Source organism: Alexandromys fortis, unplaced genomic scaffold (assembly GCF_014885135.2).
Source record: "Alexandromys fortis isolate MF-2015 unplaced genomic scaffold, M_Fortis_MF-2015_v1.1 scaffold_33, whole genome shotgun sequence".
Lineage (NCBI taxonomy): Eukaryota > Metazoa > Chordata > Mammalia > Rodentia > Cricetidae > Alexandromys > Alexandromys fortis.
The window spans coordinates 5076856-5092317 of NW_026067917.1; the positions used below are offsets into that span (position 1 = coordinate 5076856).

Consider the following 15462-nt stretch of genomic DNA (forward strand, 5'->3'; position numbering starts at 1 on the left):
CACAAAGGTATTTGTGCGTGTAGCTTTGTATTTTGTCTCAAAGAAAGCAAGTTTGTTAGGGATATCTGATAGAAGATGTGCCAGAACAGAAGACATCTTTGTTCCTGCCACACTTCATCAAGAGATGTGCCCTACTGACCAGAAAAGGCCGAGCTCTCCAGATCTCTAAGACAAAGAAGGCTTCCATGCAGAGTATCACATTTCATGGTAAAGTTCTGTTTTGTGTTCACATTCATAAAAGAAACACACAAGATAATATACACACTACATCTATGGAACTATAATACAAAGTTACACCTTTCTTATTTTTTGAGACCAGGTCTTACTATACAGTTGTCTCACTGTATAGCTCATGCTTAACTCCACTTATTTTTAAATGAACTTCCTGCCAGTACAGGGAAGTCCTCCTGTACAGAAAGATCTGTCCAATCTAGGTCTCCTATGGCAAAGAGAGACTTCAGGATTGTGAAGAGGCACAGAATTCAGGTTCACACTGAAACAAAAGATGCAACAATTAGCTTGTTGGTCTTAATTTAAAAAAAAAAAAAAGTTAGGTTGCCTTTAATCCCAGAACACAGGAGGTAGAGACAGGTGCACCTTTGAGTTCAAAGCCAGCCTGGTCTACATAGCGAGTTCCAGGACAGCCAGGACTACATAGAGAAATGCTGTCTTGAAACATCCTCTCCAAACAAAACAAAACAATCAAAAACTTGTTAGGTCAGAATATATTTAACTTATCAATTTATAATTTTACTTAAGTAAAGAATAAGGGCAGAAAAAACATTTTGTGCTATTTTGTATAAAGGGAACTAATTTATCATTTAATATGATAATCTTACAAACTAATTTTATTTTGCGTATGAGAATAATGAGTTTAAGCAATATAGCCAGATTGAACAGTTCTGATTCCAGAATATTCAAACTATTTCCACCATATTAAGTTTAGCATGAATAAAGTATAATTTTATAGCTACACTAAAATTAAAAATATACATATATAATATATACACACATGTATATATAACAGGTATCATAAAAAGCTAGGATACTGGATAAATTATTTAAAATAAAAGTATTGTTTACTAAAATTTAGTAACGTGTCCAAATTTATCCTCAATCAAATATTTTCTCTTATTTATTGGTTTATGTGTGTGCATGTGTGTGTTGGTGATACAGCCCATGTATGGAGATCAGAGGACAGCCTGCAGAAGTCAGTTCTCTTCTTTCACCTCGAGGTACCAGGGACTGAACTCAGGGCCTAGGGCTTGGGAGCCAGCACCATTATCTACTGTGGTATGTTCAATTTTTCAATGCCTGGATGATTTTACAGCGGCCCTTAATTTTTGAGTTTATTACCTGTCACAGCCTCTTCATTTAAATCTGCGTCTGCAGCTCTAAGGTACAGTCACACTGAGCTACACTACTCACAGATGGTTCAGTGGCCTTGAGAGAAGAGCAATGGCAGTGGATTCTGAAGCTGAACAAAATTGAGGTACACACCACTGTGCATTTTTGTGATGAAACTATATAGATCACTAGGAAAATGTTGATTTAGTGTGTGTGTCTGTGTGTGTATAGGTCACACACACTTACATACACACACAGACACAGACACACACGCACACCACATACACCCCGTATATTATTTCTGGAGAAAATACTGGTATAGTCACAAAATATTAAAAAAAAAGTCTTTAAAAGTGTACTCATAAAGATGGTATCAGAGAAATATATTCATATTCTCATCAAATGGAAATCATGCTTAATGAATTAATGAAGATATCCTTATAAATTAGTTAACATATAAATAAAAAACATGGAAACAGCATATAAATTTAACATTAAAATATTAAACACACACAAATATTTTTATAAAACTTATACTGAGGGAACAAGTTATTTGGGGATAATTAATACTTTATCTAGAATAGGTTCTTAAATACTTACAAGTCATGCTATTTCTCATCTAGTGAGAAACTGCCGGAAGTCTTTGTCATTTTATCTTTGGTCATAATCACACAGTCTCCTTCTAATAATAATACCACCACTAATAATGGCCGCCATTATATGACCATTCACACATGTTTAACAATTATAAAAAGCAATTCCCATAAAATTTACAATGCAATTCTTTACAGAAATTGAAAAATAATTTCAACATTTGCATGGAAGAACAAGGGATCCTAAATAGCCAAAAATACTCCTGAACTAAAAAAACAACACAAAACAAAAAGCTAAAAAATGCCGATGGAGAGATTCTCATTCCTGAAAGCTATAAAAACAAAAACTATAACACAGGTGCAAAACCAAACACAACGGACTCAATTAGAGGACCGAGATGTAAGTCCAGGCCACTGGAAGTTTGACAAAGATGAAAATCACACAAAAGTGAAAAAACAGCATCATTAACAAATGGTGTTGGGGAAACTGGATACCTACATGCAGAAGAAAAAAACTTTATCCTTCTCTCTCAACCTGCACACAAATCAACTACAAATGTATCAAAAAGATCAGTGTTAGAACTAAAACTCCAATGCTTCTAGAAGGAAGAGTAGGGAGCACAGTTCAGGATATAGGCTCAAGTAAGGACTTTCTGAATAGACTCTGGTCACCCAGGAAATAGGACTGCAGTAGTTTGAGTAAGACTCCCATAGGCACATATATTTGAAATCTTGCTCCCTAGTTGGTGGAACTATTTGGGAAGGATTGGGAGGTGTGGCCTTGTTGGAGGAGGTGTGCCACTGTAGGTTCTGACTCTCAGTGCTCTTTCTGCCTTGTGGATATGGACTGAGATGTGGGTTCTAAGCTGTTCTTTTGCTCTGCCATCATGGAATCTAACCCCCTGAGACCATAAGCCAAATCAAATGCTTTCTTTTACAAGTTGCCTTGGTCACAGTACTTTATCACAGAAATAGTATTAATAGTGATAGTAATAGAAACTAGATAAAGACCAACAACAAGTGGCACTCCAGGAAATGCTTCTGTCCTATAAAGAAGTTGATAAAAGACTGAAGAGGCATTCTACAGAATGGGAAAAATTATTTGCTAGCTATATCTCTGACAGAGGATTGGTGTCTAGAATGTGCAAAGAACTAAAAAAAAATACCAGGAAAATAAGCAATTCAATTAAAAGTGGGCTATGGAACTGAACAGAGTTCTTAGAAAATGAAATAAAAATGATCAGAGAATTTTTAATTACTCACGATACTTAACTAATATGGAAATGTGAATTAAAACTACTTTGAGATCTCATCTTACCCCTAGTCAGAATGACTAAGTTTAAGAAAATAAAAGCAAAAAAAAATGTTCGCAAGAATGTGGAATGGGGAACGTTCATTCATTTTTGGTGGGAGTACACGCTAATATAGCCACTGTAGAAATCAGTGTGGCAGTTCTTCAAAAAACTAGAGATAGACTTACTCTATGTTTCGACTATACCACTTGAACATAGTTCAAGAGAAGAATTCTAAGCACCTTTGAGAAAACTTCAAGAAGCCAAGACAAGAGTGTTGTGATCTCAGTTTTTTACAAAAATCTGGAATTGTCCTTAGAATGTGTTTTTGTGTTCCTCCCAGTGTAGCAGACAGGACCAAGCTTACTTCAGCTGCTGTATTCATATGCCTCTATGGAAAAACCTGTTTTCATCACGTGCGGCTTGCCAGTCTGTGTGACTGGCCCACCATGTGTGGCTTGCCTCTGTGATTGTACAAGTTACTCATGGACTCCTCTTAACCTCAGAGTACAAACTGTCTGGAGCTCTGAATAATACTGACTAGAGCATGAGACTTTAGTCTCCCTCATTTATCAGCTCCATTCTCCCAGGTCCCGCCACCTCTAACAGACCATGGCAAACATACCATGACAGGGCATGGAGCTTCAAGGGAATCTACAAATACAGACTCTCATGTTCCTCCACTTTTATAGCCGCTCTGTTCACAACAGTTAGGACATGGAGGCAGTGTAGGTGTCCATCATCTGATGAGTGGATAATAAAAAGGTGGTACCAGGACACAATGAAATTTTATTCAGTTGTAAAGGAGAAAGAAATCATGAGATTTGCAGGTAAATGTAAGGAACTGGAAAACATTATACTGAGGAAGCCTGGACTCAGGGAGACAAATCTTGCATGTTTTCATACTTGTATGGATTTTAGCTTTGAATCTTTAGATTGGTGTGTTTAAATTGGAATATAATCTAGGAAACTAGAAAATCTAGGATGATTAGTGGGGAGGGGAAAGAACACAGGTGACATGAAGAATTAAAGGAAGAATAGGGATGGAGGTTTAAAGAGCGGAATGGGACAGTAAGACAAAATATGGTGGATAGGAGATTACCAGCCCTAAAGCTGTTTGAAAAAAAACATGAAAACCTAATATTGCATAAGCTTCACTTTTCATATGTTCATAGAAAACATTTAATTGGGGTTATTCTACAAACAGGATAATGCTCCTCCCAGAAGCCAGAGATGGCTAAACAAAAAGCCCTTTGCCAGGTGTTGTATTCTTCCAGTTGTTGGCCAATGGTGTCCTGGAGATGACAAAAACAATACAGGACACTGCATGGTTCTTGGTTGCTCATTAAAAAGTTGATGGTAAAAACCTATTGCTGAAAATAATATACATTTTGGGCACTGGATATGGAGAAATCAAGTTGGTACTAAACAGAAAGCTTCCTTTCTTGACTAGTTTTTGTAGTGCCAGAGGGTGCTTGCTGTGTTGGCTTTTGGGGGGGGCGTGGGTAGAGTCATCAACAGTCAACTGTCTTACCTAGCTATAATCCTGTGAGATACAGTGATGATCAATGAGACAAGAATATCCCTAACAACAGTGGCATGGATGCTATCAGGGTAACCACAAACTTTCTGACAGGATTTAAGAACTGTTCCACAGAAGGAAACATATGCCTAGTACTGCATATCTGGTCAAGAACCCAGGCCCAAGAATGAATTTACTATAACTTTATTAAATGAACATGATATCAACTACCCTCTCTCCACAGATTAGTCTAAGGGCAAATGATGGAGTACCAGTCATATCACAGATGCCATAACAGAAATGAGACATCTGTCTTCAAGTTTCCCATTCTATTTCTAGCATGTATTGGGGTTCTGGGCTAATGAATAATACTATGTGCAAAGTTAGAAGACAACGCCTCTTCTCTGAGCTTCAGTGTCTTCTCTGTAAAGTGGGTAAAGATGTACATCATGACCAGTCACTGAGATCTAAATGAACATAAACACAAATGTTTATGCAAATATCAAACTAGCCTTTCCCCAAAAGCTATTGATATATGCGATATTATTTTGAACATTATAAAGCCTTTTAATTTAATCATTATGTATTTGCATGAATTCATCTTTAAAATATTTACATAGGATATTTGAAAAATGCAATTATTTAAATTTTTAAAGTGGCCTCAAGTTTAGTATATAAATACACAACTAGTATTTCTTGATGGAACAAAATAATCAATAAATAAAGAAAAATATTAAATAAATAATAGTACAAGTGGTAGGCAGTGCTAGTTAAAGTCTGGGAAACACAGATTTGAAGTAATACATAAATACAAAGCATTTATTAGTTATTTTAAAATTATTGAATAGACACATTGAAGATAACAGCAAATATTTGAAAATAACATCTTTAAACTGAAAAGACCTACTAACTTAAGAGTAATACTATTTCAGTACTTTTGAGATAACTGAAATAAGTGATAAATAATAACTTTGGTATAAAAGTTGATTTGTTTGTGATAAGAAAGAGACCTCTTAATTAATGCTGGCATTTTCAGTGTGCCAAACAGCTCCCCCATCATCACCATCTTGTCCAATGTCAACTCTCATCAGCACTTTGGCAGCCAACTCTGTTCTACTGGGATTGAAGTGTTTTTAAGTATTACAGAATTGCGAAGAGGAAGTAAATCTATTCCAGTGTGATATCAAATATCTTACCTAGCCATGATATGTAAACAGAATAAAAGTTTTGGATAATCCTGAATTTCTTGGAAAATGTGATACGAGTCCCCTCAGATTTTTGATTCCATTTGCTGCTGCCTAGATGGAAGCTGCATTAAACCTTGGGAACTGGCACCTACACTGACCTTAGTTATCAGCCCGAGGAGGGATAAAAACTCCGCTTCAGTCTTTCTTACGGGGAACCAAAGGTCACTACAATAAAGCCTGCAGTCTTACTTACCTTTTCACTCAGTTTAGGATTTTTCTTGATAGTCATATCTTTGGGCCGATCTAGCTCTTATCTTTCAAATTTCTTACTATCTTTCAAATTTGGATTAGAGGCTGACTTTGCTGGTCTGGATTTTATCACTCTTATTACTTCCATATATAATTCTGCTTCATTTCTAAGAAGATTCTGGTGCCAAAAGAGCACTGGTTGGTTGCCTTTGCCATAACACTAGCCAAAATGTAGCTCAAAGACTGTGGCTGTCTAGGGAAAGACTCATTTCCAACACTGGTTAGGAAGACAGAGAAGGAAAAGTGAATGCACAGGGAACATTTTGGATACAGAATCACAGTACTACAGACCACAAATTAGCTATCACCTGTATTCAAGAACACAAAGAGCATTCTTCAAAATAAAGTGCTGAAACATTCCAGGAAAGCACACCTCCCAAAGCGGGCTCCCTGGTTCAATCTCTTAAGTTCATATCCCTGGAACATAAATATGGCCATTTTTTGGTTATGTACCACAGCTTACACACATGACAATGCTGAGCTGGAAAACAGAAACCATGATGCCCCCAAATAAGTAAGTTCTAATAAGGATGACGTTGACAGCGTTAATCAATCAGCCAGAGAGCCATCTTTAGACTACCACTGCAAATGCAGCCATGTAGATAAAGTCAAAGAAACATTTTTGTGCCACTCTGGTGACAAGTCTTTAGAGTTCAGGGTACACACAGAAGTGCAATGTAATATGAAGAACAAAGGGACAGCACTGAAAACAGTGAAAAGATTTATTTACAAAAAATAAAATTTCTATGTTTCGATTATTATTAAGTAGTAACCTTTTAAGACTAGTTCATGCATGATCAAAAGTGGCAGATGGCACCTATTTATCCAAAAGAGAATTAACATTTAGGTCAAACAAAGAACAAAACAAAACCATACAGAAAATAAGTGACCAATCCAAAAATGGACTGATATATCTGAACAGAAAGTTTTCAAAAGAAATATAGATGGTTGATGTATAATTTAACAACCGTTCAACACAATTAGCAAAGGAAATGCAAATTAAATCCACTCTGGGTTTTTGTCTCACTCAAGAGAAAATGGCTATCATCAAGAAATGACAACAAATGTTCTCAAGGATGTAGGGAAAGAGGAAGTATTATTTGGTGAAATGGCGAACTGTTGCATCCACTATAGAAATCTGTATGGTGGTTCTTCAAACAGCTAGAAACAGAACTATCACCTGCCCCAGCCATTCCACTCTGGATGTACATTCAAAGGAATCTGTGTTCTGTTACAGAGACACTTGCTCATCTATGTTCATTGTTGTTCTATTTCCAAGATAACTAGATAACTATATCAGTCTAGATGTTTAGCAGCTGAAAAATGGATATTGAAAACATGGTACATATGTACAATGGAATTTTATTTAGCTGTAAAGAAAAATACAATTAAGAAATCTGCAGGTAAATGGATGGAGCTTGAAAATATTATGTTGAGTACAGCCTAGAAAAACAAATGTCACGTGTTCTTCATTTTGGGATCTTAGTTTTCCAATCTCCAAATTTACATGTTCAACTTTGAGTTACTGTAGAAGCCAGGAAACTAGAAAGTTTTTTGGAGCGGCATGCATAAAGGAAGTGGGCGGTAGAACATGAGATAATGGGAATACTGAGGGTGGAAAAGTTTAAGCAAGGAGGTGATGGGGGTGGATACAGGGGAGGATAGGGTAGAGGGAAAGGTCAACCAAAATTAAAGATGTTTGAAAAAGTCATATCCAAATGGACTGGTAACCAAACTAAAGAATATATATTTTATACAGCAGAAGTTGGGACTGAGATGGACCATGGTTAAGGGCATTTGCTGCACTTGTAGACTACCTGGGTTCAATCCCCAACACCCACATGGTGGCTCAAAACCATCTATAACTCCAGATACCATGCCTTCTTTTGACTTTAATAGGCACCAGGCACTCAAGTGGTGCAGATACATGCATACAAGCAAAAACACTGATAAATATAAAATAAAATCTTAAAAAAAATGGGTCTTTTGCTCTTCCAGAGTCAGTGTTCCAAGACAAATCCCCAGCTCTGTAGCAGAAAACCTGCTGTGAGACAGAAAACTTCCTTTCCCCAGCTCATCCATTTTTCCAACCCTCAACACTAACAGGCATTCCCTGGGAGCACACCTGTCCAGCAGGCCATGCAAATAGGTAGGCCACCTGAAGAGCTTCTCCACTCCCTCCTCCCTTCCAAATCCAACCCCCCAGTCTCAACCCTAGCTCTGCAATAGAACACTAGCTGCAGCCTTCCTTCACCCCCTGCCCACATTCCCATGGATGCCGCAGATAGCCACTCCTCTCCTCTCCACAGCTCTGCAGCAGAACACTGGCGGCAGCCTTCCCTACTCTCTCTGTTTCCATCTCCTGAGCATCCCATAGATCTTCTCCTTTTAACCTCCTTCCCTGACTGTTTGCTTTGTCCTAGCCCACAACTGCAGCAGATACCTACTGCTAACCCAGGGCTGCTCCAGTCTGGGCAACAAGTAGGCTACCAGGAGATCCACACCTTCCTTCTGCTCCCCCAGATCCAATCTCTCCAGTCTCATCCCCAGCTCTGCAGATGGAAACCTGCTGTGGTCTCCCATTCCTGTCTCCTCATTTCCAATGGATCACAAAGATCTCCAATCTTCCTTCCCCCAACTAATCCCAGTATCCCAGCCTCAAACACCAGCATACATACATTGGGAACATACCAGCTGAAGTGGCCAGGAAACAGGTCCACAGAAAATTTCCTACCAGGCAACAAATAGCACACTTTCCTAAACTCCAGTGAGGAAGCAGAAATGCAGGAACAAAACACTCACCCAACAGAGACAAAACCAGATATCATCATCCCAAACTATAGTCATCCCAATCCCAGATACCTAGATTAAAGCCGGATATCATCAACCACAGAAACAAACTCATGGAAACCGAACAAATCTCTACAGAATTAAAAACATGTCAAGAGAGAAATAAAACCAATGACTTTCTAGAGTTCAATGAAAATGAATGTACAACACACCCAAACTTATGGGGCACAATGAGAGTGCTATTAAAAATCTCCACCAGTTAACTGTCAGGGACTGGGTGCCAAAGTCTAAGTTGATAACTTTTAGAAATAATCGAGAGATTGTCAATTTCACCCAAAAGAGTGTTCTAAAATGTTGCGGGTATAACCGTTCTTGAAATTAACAGCAAACACTGATTGACATACAGATCTACAATTTGTAGGCTATGTGATAACGTTCATAAAACCATAACAAACTATTTTGCTTGTTGGGTATATTCTCTACAATCCTTTTACTCTCAACCTGGTAAGGAAATTTCTATGCACAGATAACAAGTCAACAATAACAAAGATCTACCACCTCAATTTAATACGATTGTTTTAAAGGGGAAATAGGTTAATCTTTACTGGGTCTTCTTCTGTTTTGAGAGCTTAAGGAAATCTCACTGAACACCCGAAACACCATTTTGAGTAGGAATACTGTTCCCACTAGAGGAGACCAAGCCCTTGGGGATTATTATACACATGCAGGGCCACTTAACTGTCGGGTAGTACTGGGATAGGCTCCTGTAAAGAGTGCCCAAAGCCCATGACTCCTGCAACAGTTCACAGACTTTCAGGTTCTCCCTAGTGTGCTGCTACATGGTTTCTTAACAAACTGCTCAGAATGTAGCTTATCTTCTACATTGCCAGTCTTCTGCCTCCTATTACACAACATCAAACTTTAAAAATGCCTTTCCAACAGGCTAAACAAAACACCGTGTTATTTTCTAGAATGCTTGCCATTCTACTAAGGTTAGTGATTGGCCAATACAAGTGCTCTAATCCGTACCGAAGGTTCTTCCACGCAACAGGGAGACAGGAGAGGTATTTTAAATACTTATCTGTGATCCTGTGATTATTTATTTTTCTAACGTGCATTTGTCTAGAAAGAATTTTGAGTGGCTGCTGAGAAAGAAGATTATAACAGGAAAAAATAATCGTGGAATGGAGTTGGGAGCGTAATAAATCTGTTTTAAAAATTTGAGTGAACAGAGCTTTATCTGGTAGGATCTGACAGGATCTTGGATTAATTTACTTGGTTGTGCATACGAATAGTGTCAGAGGCTAGGAAGGCTTGAAGTGACACTATGTAAGAGAGTTGTTTGGCTCACCCCAAAGGTAAACAGCAGAAAACGTGGCCCTGCAGTCCACAGCGGCCTAGTGGAACTAATAAGACTTTGCTGTTACAGACCTAGACTTTAATAAGTGTTGAACAATCAGCACACAGAAGGAAACCTACAGTTATTACTTTTTAAAGGCAGAGGCCTGCTTATTAGCATTCAAGGCTTTATTTACCCAATATTGCTAAGGGGTCCTACGCAAATAAACTTATTATCATAATTAGTTCACTTGAATAAAAGGACAAGTCTAAAAATTGTCCACCTAGAGATATTTCTCTTGGCTGTACTCAGGTACTGAAACATATTTTAATCTTTCCTTGATAAATCAGGGTCGTTACTACACCACATGAAGGTGAAAGTCACCTGGCTGGAATTCTGATAGTCCTGTTTGAGTCTTTTTGGATCTCAAGGAAATGAGAAAAGTGGGCATCATTAAATAAGGTGAGGAAGCCCTGTGTTTTTTGAAATACTCAAGAAAAATAAGTCTAGCAAAATAAGTACTTTGCTTTTAATGTACAAAAGCAATATGGGCCTTGGAAAGACTGCATATTTTAAAAAAATGCTAAGTAGCTTAGAGCTGTTTATGGCTGTGTATTTTGCTTTAAAATTTAACATTACATGCATGTATGTATGTGTGCGTGTGCTCACACACAGATGTGAAGGTCCAAAGACACTTGGAGAATTCTGTTCTTGCCTCTCATCATATGGGTCCTGGGGAACGAATTCAGGTGGTCAGGCTTGGCAGCAAATACCTTTCTCTGTTAAGCTACTTTGTTAGCCCTATACCTTACTTTTTAATAATAGGTAAATATTTCATGTATTATCATTAATATTTCATTACATACATTTTGTTTTCTCACCATAATGTATGCTTTAAGTTATACATTTTGAATTATTAAAATTACTTTTCATGTATCTTGATATAAAAGCCTTTTTTGGTTTTCCTTTGGGGGGGGCAATTTTTGAGGCAGGGTTTCACTGTGTTGTGTAGCCTTGGCTGTCCTGAATCTCTGTACATCAGGTTGACCTCGAACTCACACTGCCTGCCTCTGCCTCCTGAGTGCTAGTATTAAAGGTGTGCATCACCACCACCCAACTGGTTTTAGACAGACCCTGAACTACCCATCTCCTGTAATCAGGCAAGATTTCCAGTGTAGGAATTGGGATAGCAACCCAGCCACCAACCTTCGACCTACAATTTGTCCTGCCTACAAGATGTGCTAGGGTAAAAGTGGTGCAGAAACTGTGGGAGTGACCAATTAGTGACTGGTCCAGTTTGAGACCCATACCATCAGAGGGAGCTCAACCCTGATAGCCAGGACCTAGAGCCAGGATAGCCCAGAGTCCTAGGATAGAATCTAGCAAAACTGAGTGGTGGGGAAGTCAATGAAATGATTCCTAATGATATTCTGCCACACTCATAGATTGGTGCCTAGACCAATTGTCATCAGAGAGGCTTAACTCAGCAACTGATGGAAACAGATGCAGAGACCCACAGCCAAGCATCGGGCAGATCTTGGGGGGAATCCTGCAGAAGAGGATAAAGGAGATGGAGGGGTCAAGGACAACACAAGAAAAAACACAGAAATCAACTAACCTGTGTTCACAGAGACTGAACCCAAAACCAGGAAGCCTGCATGTTACAGTTGTGTAGCTTGGTCTTCTTGTGGGATTTTTAACAGTGGGAGCGGGGGTTGTCTCTGAGTCTGTTGTCTGATTTTAGGACCCTTTCCTCCTGCTGGATTGCCTTGCCCATCGTTTGTAGGAAAGAAGGTCCTAGTCTTACTGCAACTTGATATAGCATGGCTGGTTGATATCTATGGAGGCCTTTCCTTTTCTAAAGGGAAATGGAGGAGGAGTAGCTTGGGGTGTGAGGTTGGAGGGGAGGGGCTGGGTGGAGAGGAGTAAGGAAAAATGTGGCTGAATATAAAAGAGATTAAATAAATAAAAATAGAAAAAGAGTATTCAAGCACACATGAATCAGGAGATTCAGACTGGTGTTTAATACAAAATGTGTTAAAAGAATATGATTTGGGGCTTGAGGAGATGTCTTTGCAGGTAACTTGTTTGCTTCCCAAGTATGACAACTTGAGTTTGGATCTCAACATAAAAGTCAGCCAGGTGTGGTGGCCCACTTATAACCCACTTATAGCCTGACTGCGCCAGGCTAGTTGAATCAAAGGAGCCAGGTTCAGTGAGAAACCCTGCCTCAGTATGTACAGTAAGCAGAGATTGAGGAAGACACTTGACATCAACCTGGGACCTCCAGGATCGCCCCAGGCATACACATACTTCTGCATATGCACCCATTGTACCTCCATGCATGCAAACTCACATGTACACCATACAGACTTAGATACGCAACAATGCATGCCTTTATCTTGTGAGAGCATACAGTGGCATCTAGATGCACACTGCGGCAAGAACAATGTTTGGGAAGGGTGGTAATCTTTCTTTAAGTATATATTTTTATAAAATGACACCTGAACAGTCTTAGTTCATTCACACAGAAATTGTAAAGCAGTCTGGTGACTCTATTTTGTATTTAGAGCAGCTCCATATATAAGAGCCCATTTTTGCTGTTTCTAATTATTTCTTGAACAAACTGTCAAAAATATTTAGGTTTATCAACCTAACAAATGCTTGGCTGGCAGGCCTAAGAGAATACCAAGAATAAGATGTTTTGTGAATAGCAGTATGGAATTCATTTTCTTATCAAAAGTAGAAACATCAGGCCCAAAGTGTATTGTGACAAGTATACATTAGGCATTATAAGCATGAGCTTGAGGAGCTCTTGGCCCCTTGACGTAAGACAGTCCTTTTATTGTACAGGCAAAATGCTCTTGGTTTCCTGCCATTAAATCTAAGTGCCAGCTTAAGTCTGAGCAGAGTTGAAACAGCTTTGCACAATACCCTCTTTAAGAGAACAACGTATGCCTGTAAGAGTGCTTTTATTAGCTAAGAAGATGAGAAATTCTGTTTCTTCATATGAGGGAATTGGGCATGATTTTCTCCTTCTGGTCCAGTAAAAATGTTTCTATTTACTTTAAACATTCTGCACGCTTCCTGCAGCCAATTTTAGCAATTGTAAGAGAGGGCAGACACTCCTACTGATTTCTTTTAAGTTAGAAGGTAGTTCATGGATACATTTTCATTTAATTTATATGGTCAGGTTATGTTAAGTAGACACAGTCTATTGATGTAAACATATCCACATGCTAGAAATACCCAGAACTTTCTCTGAAAAGAATTCAGATGTTACTGGCTGGTTTCTGTAATGGTTTCAGCTTTACCCAGATTTAGCAAGGCCCCACCTCTCTCTGGATGTGACATGTAAGCATGGGAGGGAAACTGGCTGTTGGCATATCTTGCTACATGGGAGTACCCCTTCCTCTGCCATATTTTCCCCAGTCATTGCCACTTGACTCCCTCTACTGAATAAAAAACTACATAGACACAGAGAAGAAAGACGGAATGAACAGGATTGTAGAAATCTGGTTGAGGGTTAGAGGCACCCTGAGCCTAGTGGGTCTGTAAGGTTTTCATGACTCACCCCTTGTCAACATGACACCTTGGTGACTATAACCATCCCCTCTTCATTTTATGCTCCAGAAGCTTGTGAGACCTCAATGAGTCATGAAGAATCTTAAAATCAAATCCAAAGAATCCAAAGTGATGATAACAAAACAGAATAATTGATATTTGAACAAAGGTTAGTATTTGACAATGGATAAAGATTGGTATACCTTCCCTTCCTCGGGGCTTTGTTGACATGAGTTGTGAACGTCGTCTTCTCTTATGAATTTTCCAGGCCAGGAAGTCAGTCCTTTGATTTGGCCCCAGACCAAGTCACCAACATTGAACGTCCTTGGTCTATAGTGTATCAATTCATGTGAAGAGGGGGAGTCTGGATTCCTTAGGTCATCTTCACTACTAATGCTTTTAGCATCTGAGGGACTAGGCACACACCCATTCATGCTTTTGGCATTAAAGTCTCCATTGTAATGGATGTAGTCTTTGACCAGAGAACTTTCCAAACTATTCGAAGAACCTGGAGACTGCCCCTCTAGGACTAGGTCTTGTTTAGCAGTGCCTAGCAGCTCTCCAAAGCCCCGACTCTGACGAGGTCTGTTTCCATTAATGTGCGTACATCTCTCCACAGTGTTCTCCAGTCTCTCCTTAAAGCCCATCATAGTTCTTTTGTAGCTGTTATACCTGAAATTTTCCTCCAGAATTTTATCCCCTTGACAGTTTCTTGGTGGTAACAGTATTGGGTGCTGTTCCCCAGCTAGAAATGGCAGTGCAGAGACATTGTTGGGCCTTTCATGACAAGGGCTACTGTGGATATGGCCTGGATGATCTAAAAATTCCTCATATTTCCACCTGGTATGCTCCCCTCTGGGACTTTGCTCCCCATCCCATTGTTTTCTGGATGTGTGGCAACTTGCTGACTTGAAATACTCAAACCCATCTCCTTCGCTGGAGTTTTTCCCATGGTCTATACTCTTGGGTAGCCGTGCCGCTCTTGCGTTTCTCAGCCTGCCGTCATGATCCACTCCTCCCATGCTCCGCCCGTGAATGACCGCACTCACAGCACTGGACAGGTTTAAAGGGTCACCAATAGAGGCGGTGAAGGCACTCATGGCACTCAGAGCCGGAACAGGGCTGATCTGAGTTGTACTGTTGACAGCGGTGGTGATGACAACCTGCATCCCTTTGCTGGCCGCATCCACAACTGCTTTGTAAATGGCATCTACCGAGGCATCACCTGGGCCACCCATAACGAGGCTGTCCTTCCCCGGCTGACCAAGAGATGGGTCAATCCTGGGCTGCAGTTCACAAGGTGCATCCTGGAAATGTGGAAGTACAGTGTTTGGGTTCTCAGGAAGTGCTGTGAGTCCCGGCTGAGTGCTTATTCTTTTATTTAGAAGAGCTGCATCTCCTTGCATCCTCACCTTAAATAAGTAGGAGAGGGAAAGAGAGAGAGAGGAGAAAAATTTAAAGACCTTAAAGAAGAAGGTCATAATTCCAAGACAAACCAAGGAAGCACAAAGAATAAGAA

The 15462-nt window shown here is 39.4% G+C and overlaps 1 protein-coding gene across 4 annotated transcripts in view; it reads right to left on the bottom strand.

Moving 5' to 3' along the window:
- The window catches only part of Mbd5 (methyl-CpG binding domain protein 5), a 115257-nt gene that overhangs the window by 19964 nt on the left and 79831 nt on the right, over positions 1-15462 (bottom strand). For 3 of the 4 annotated variants that reach the window (XM_050139943.1, XM_050139941.1, XM_050139944.1), the window contains one exon: positions 14147-15355. In XM_050139943.1, the coding sequence (XP_049995900.1) occupies positions 14147-15355 (1209 nt within the window). Of the gene's footprint in view, positions 1-13020; positions 14046-14146; positions 15356-15462 lie in introns of those variants that run through there. The other variant, XM_050139942.1, reaches the window with a different exon arrangement.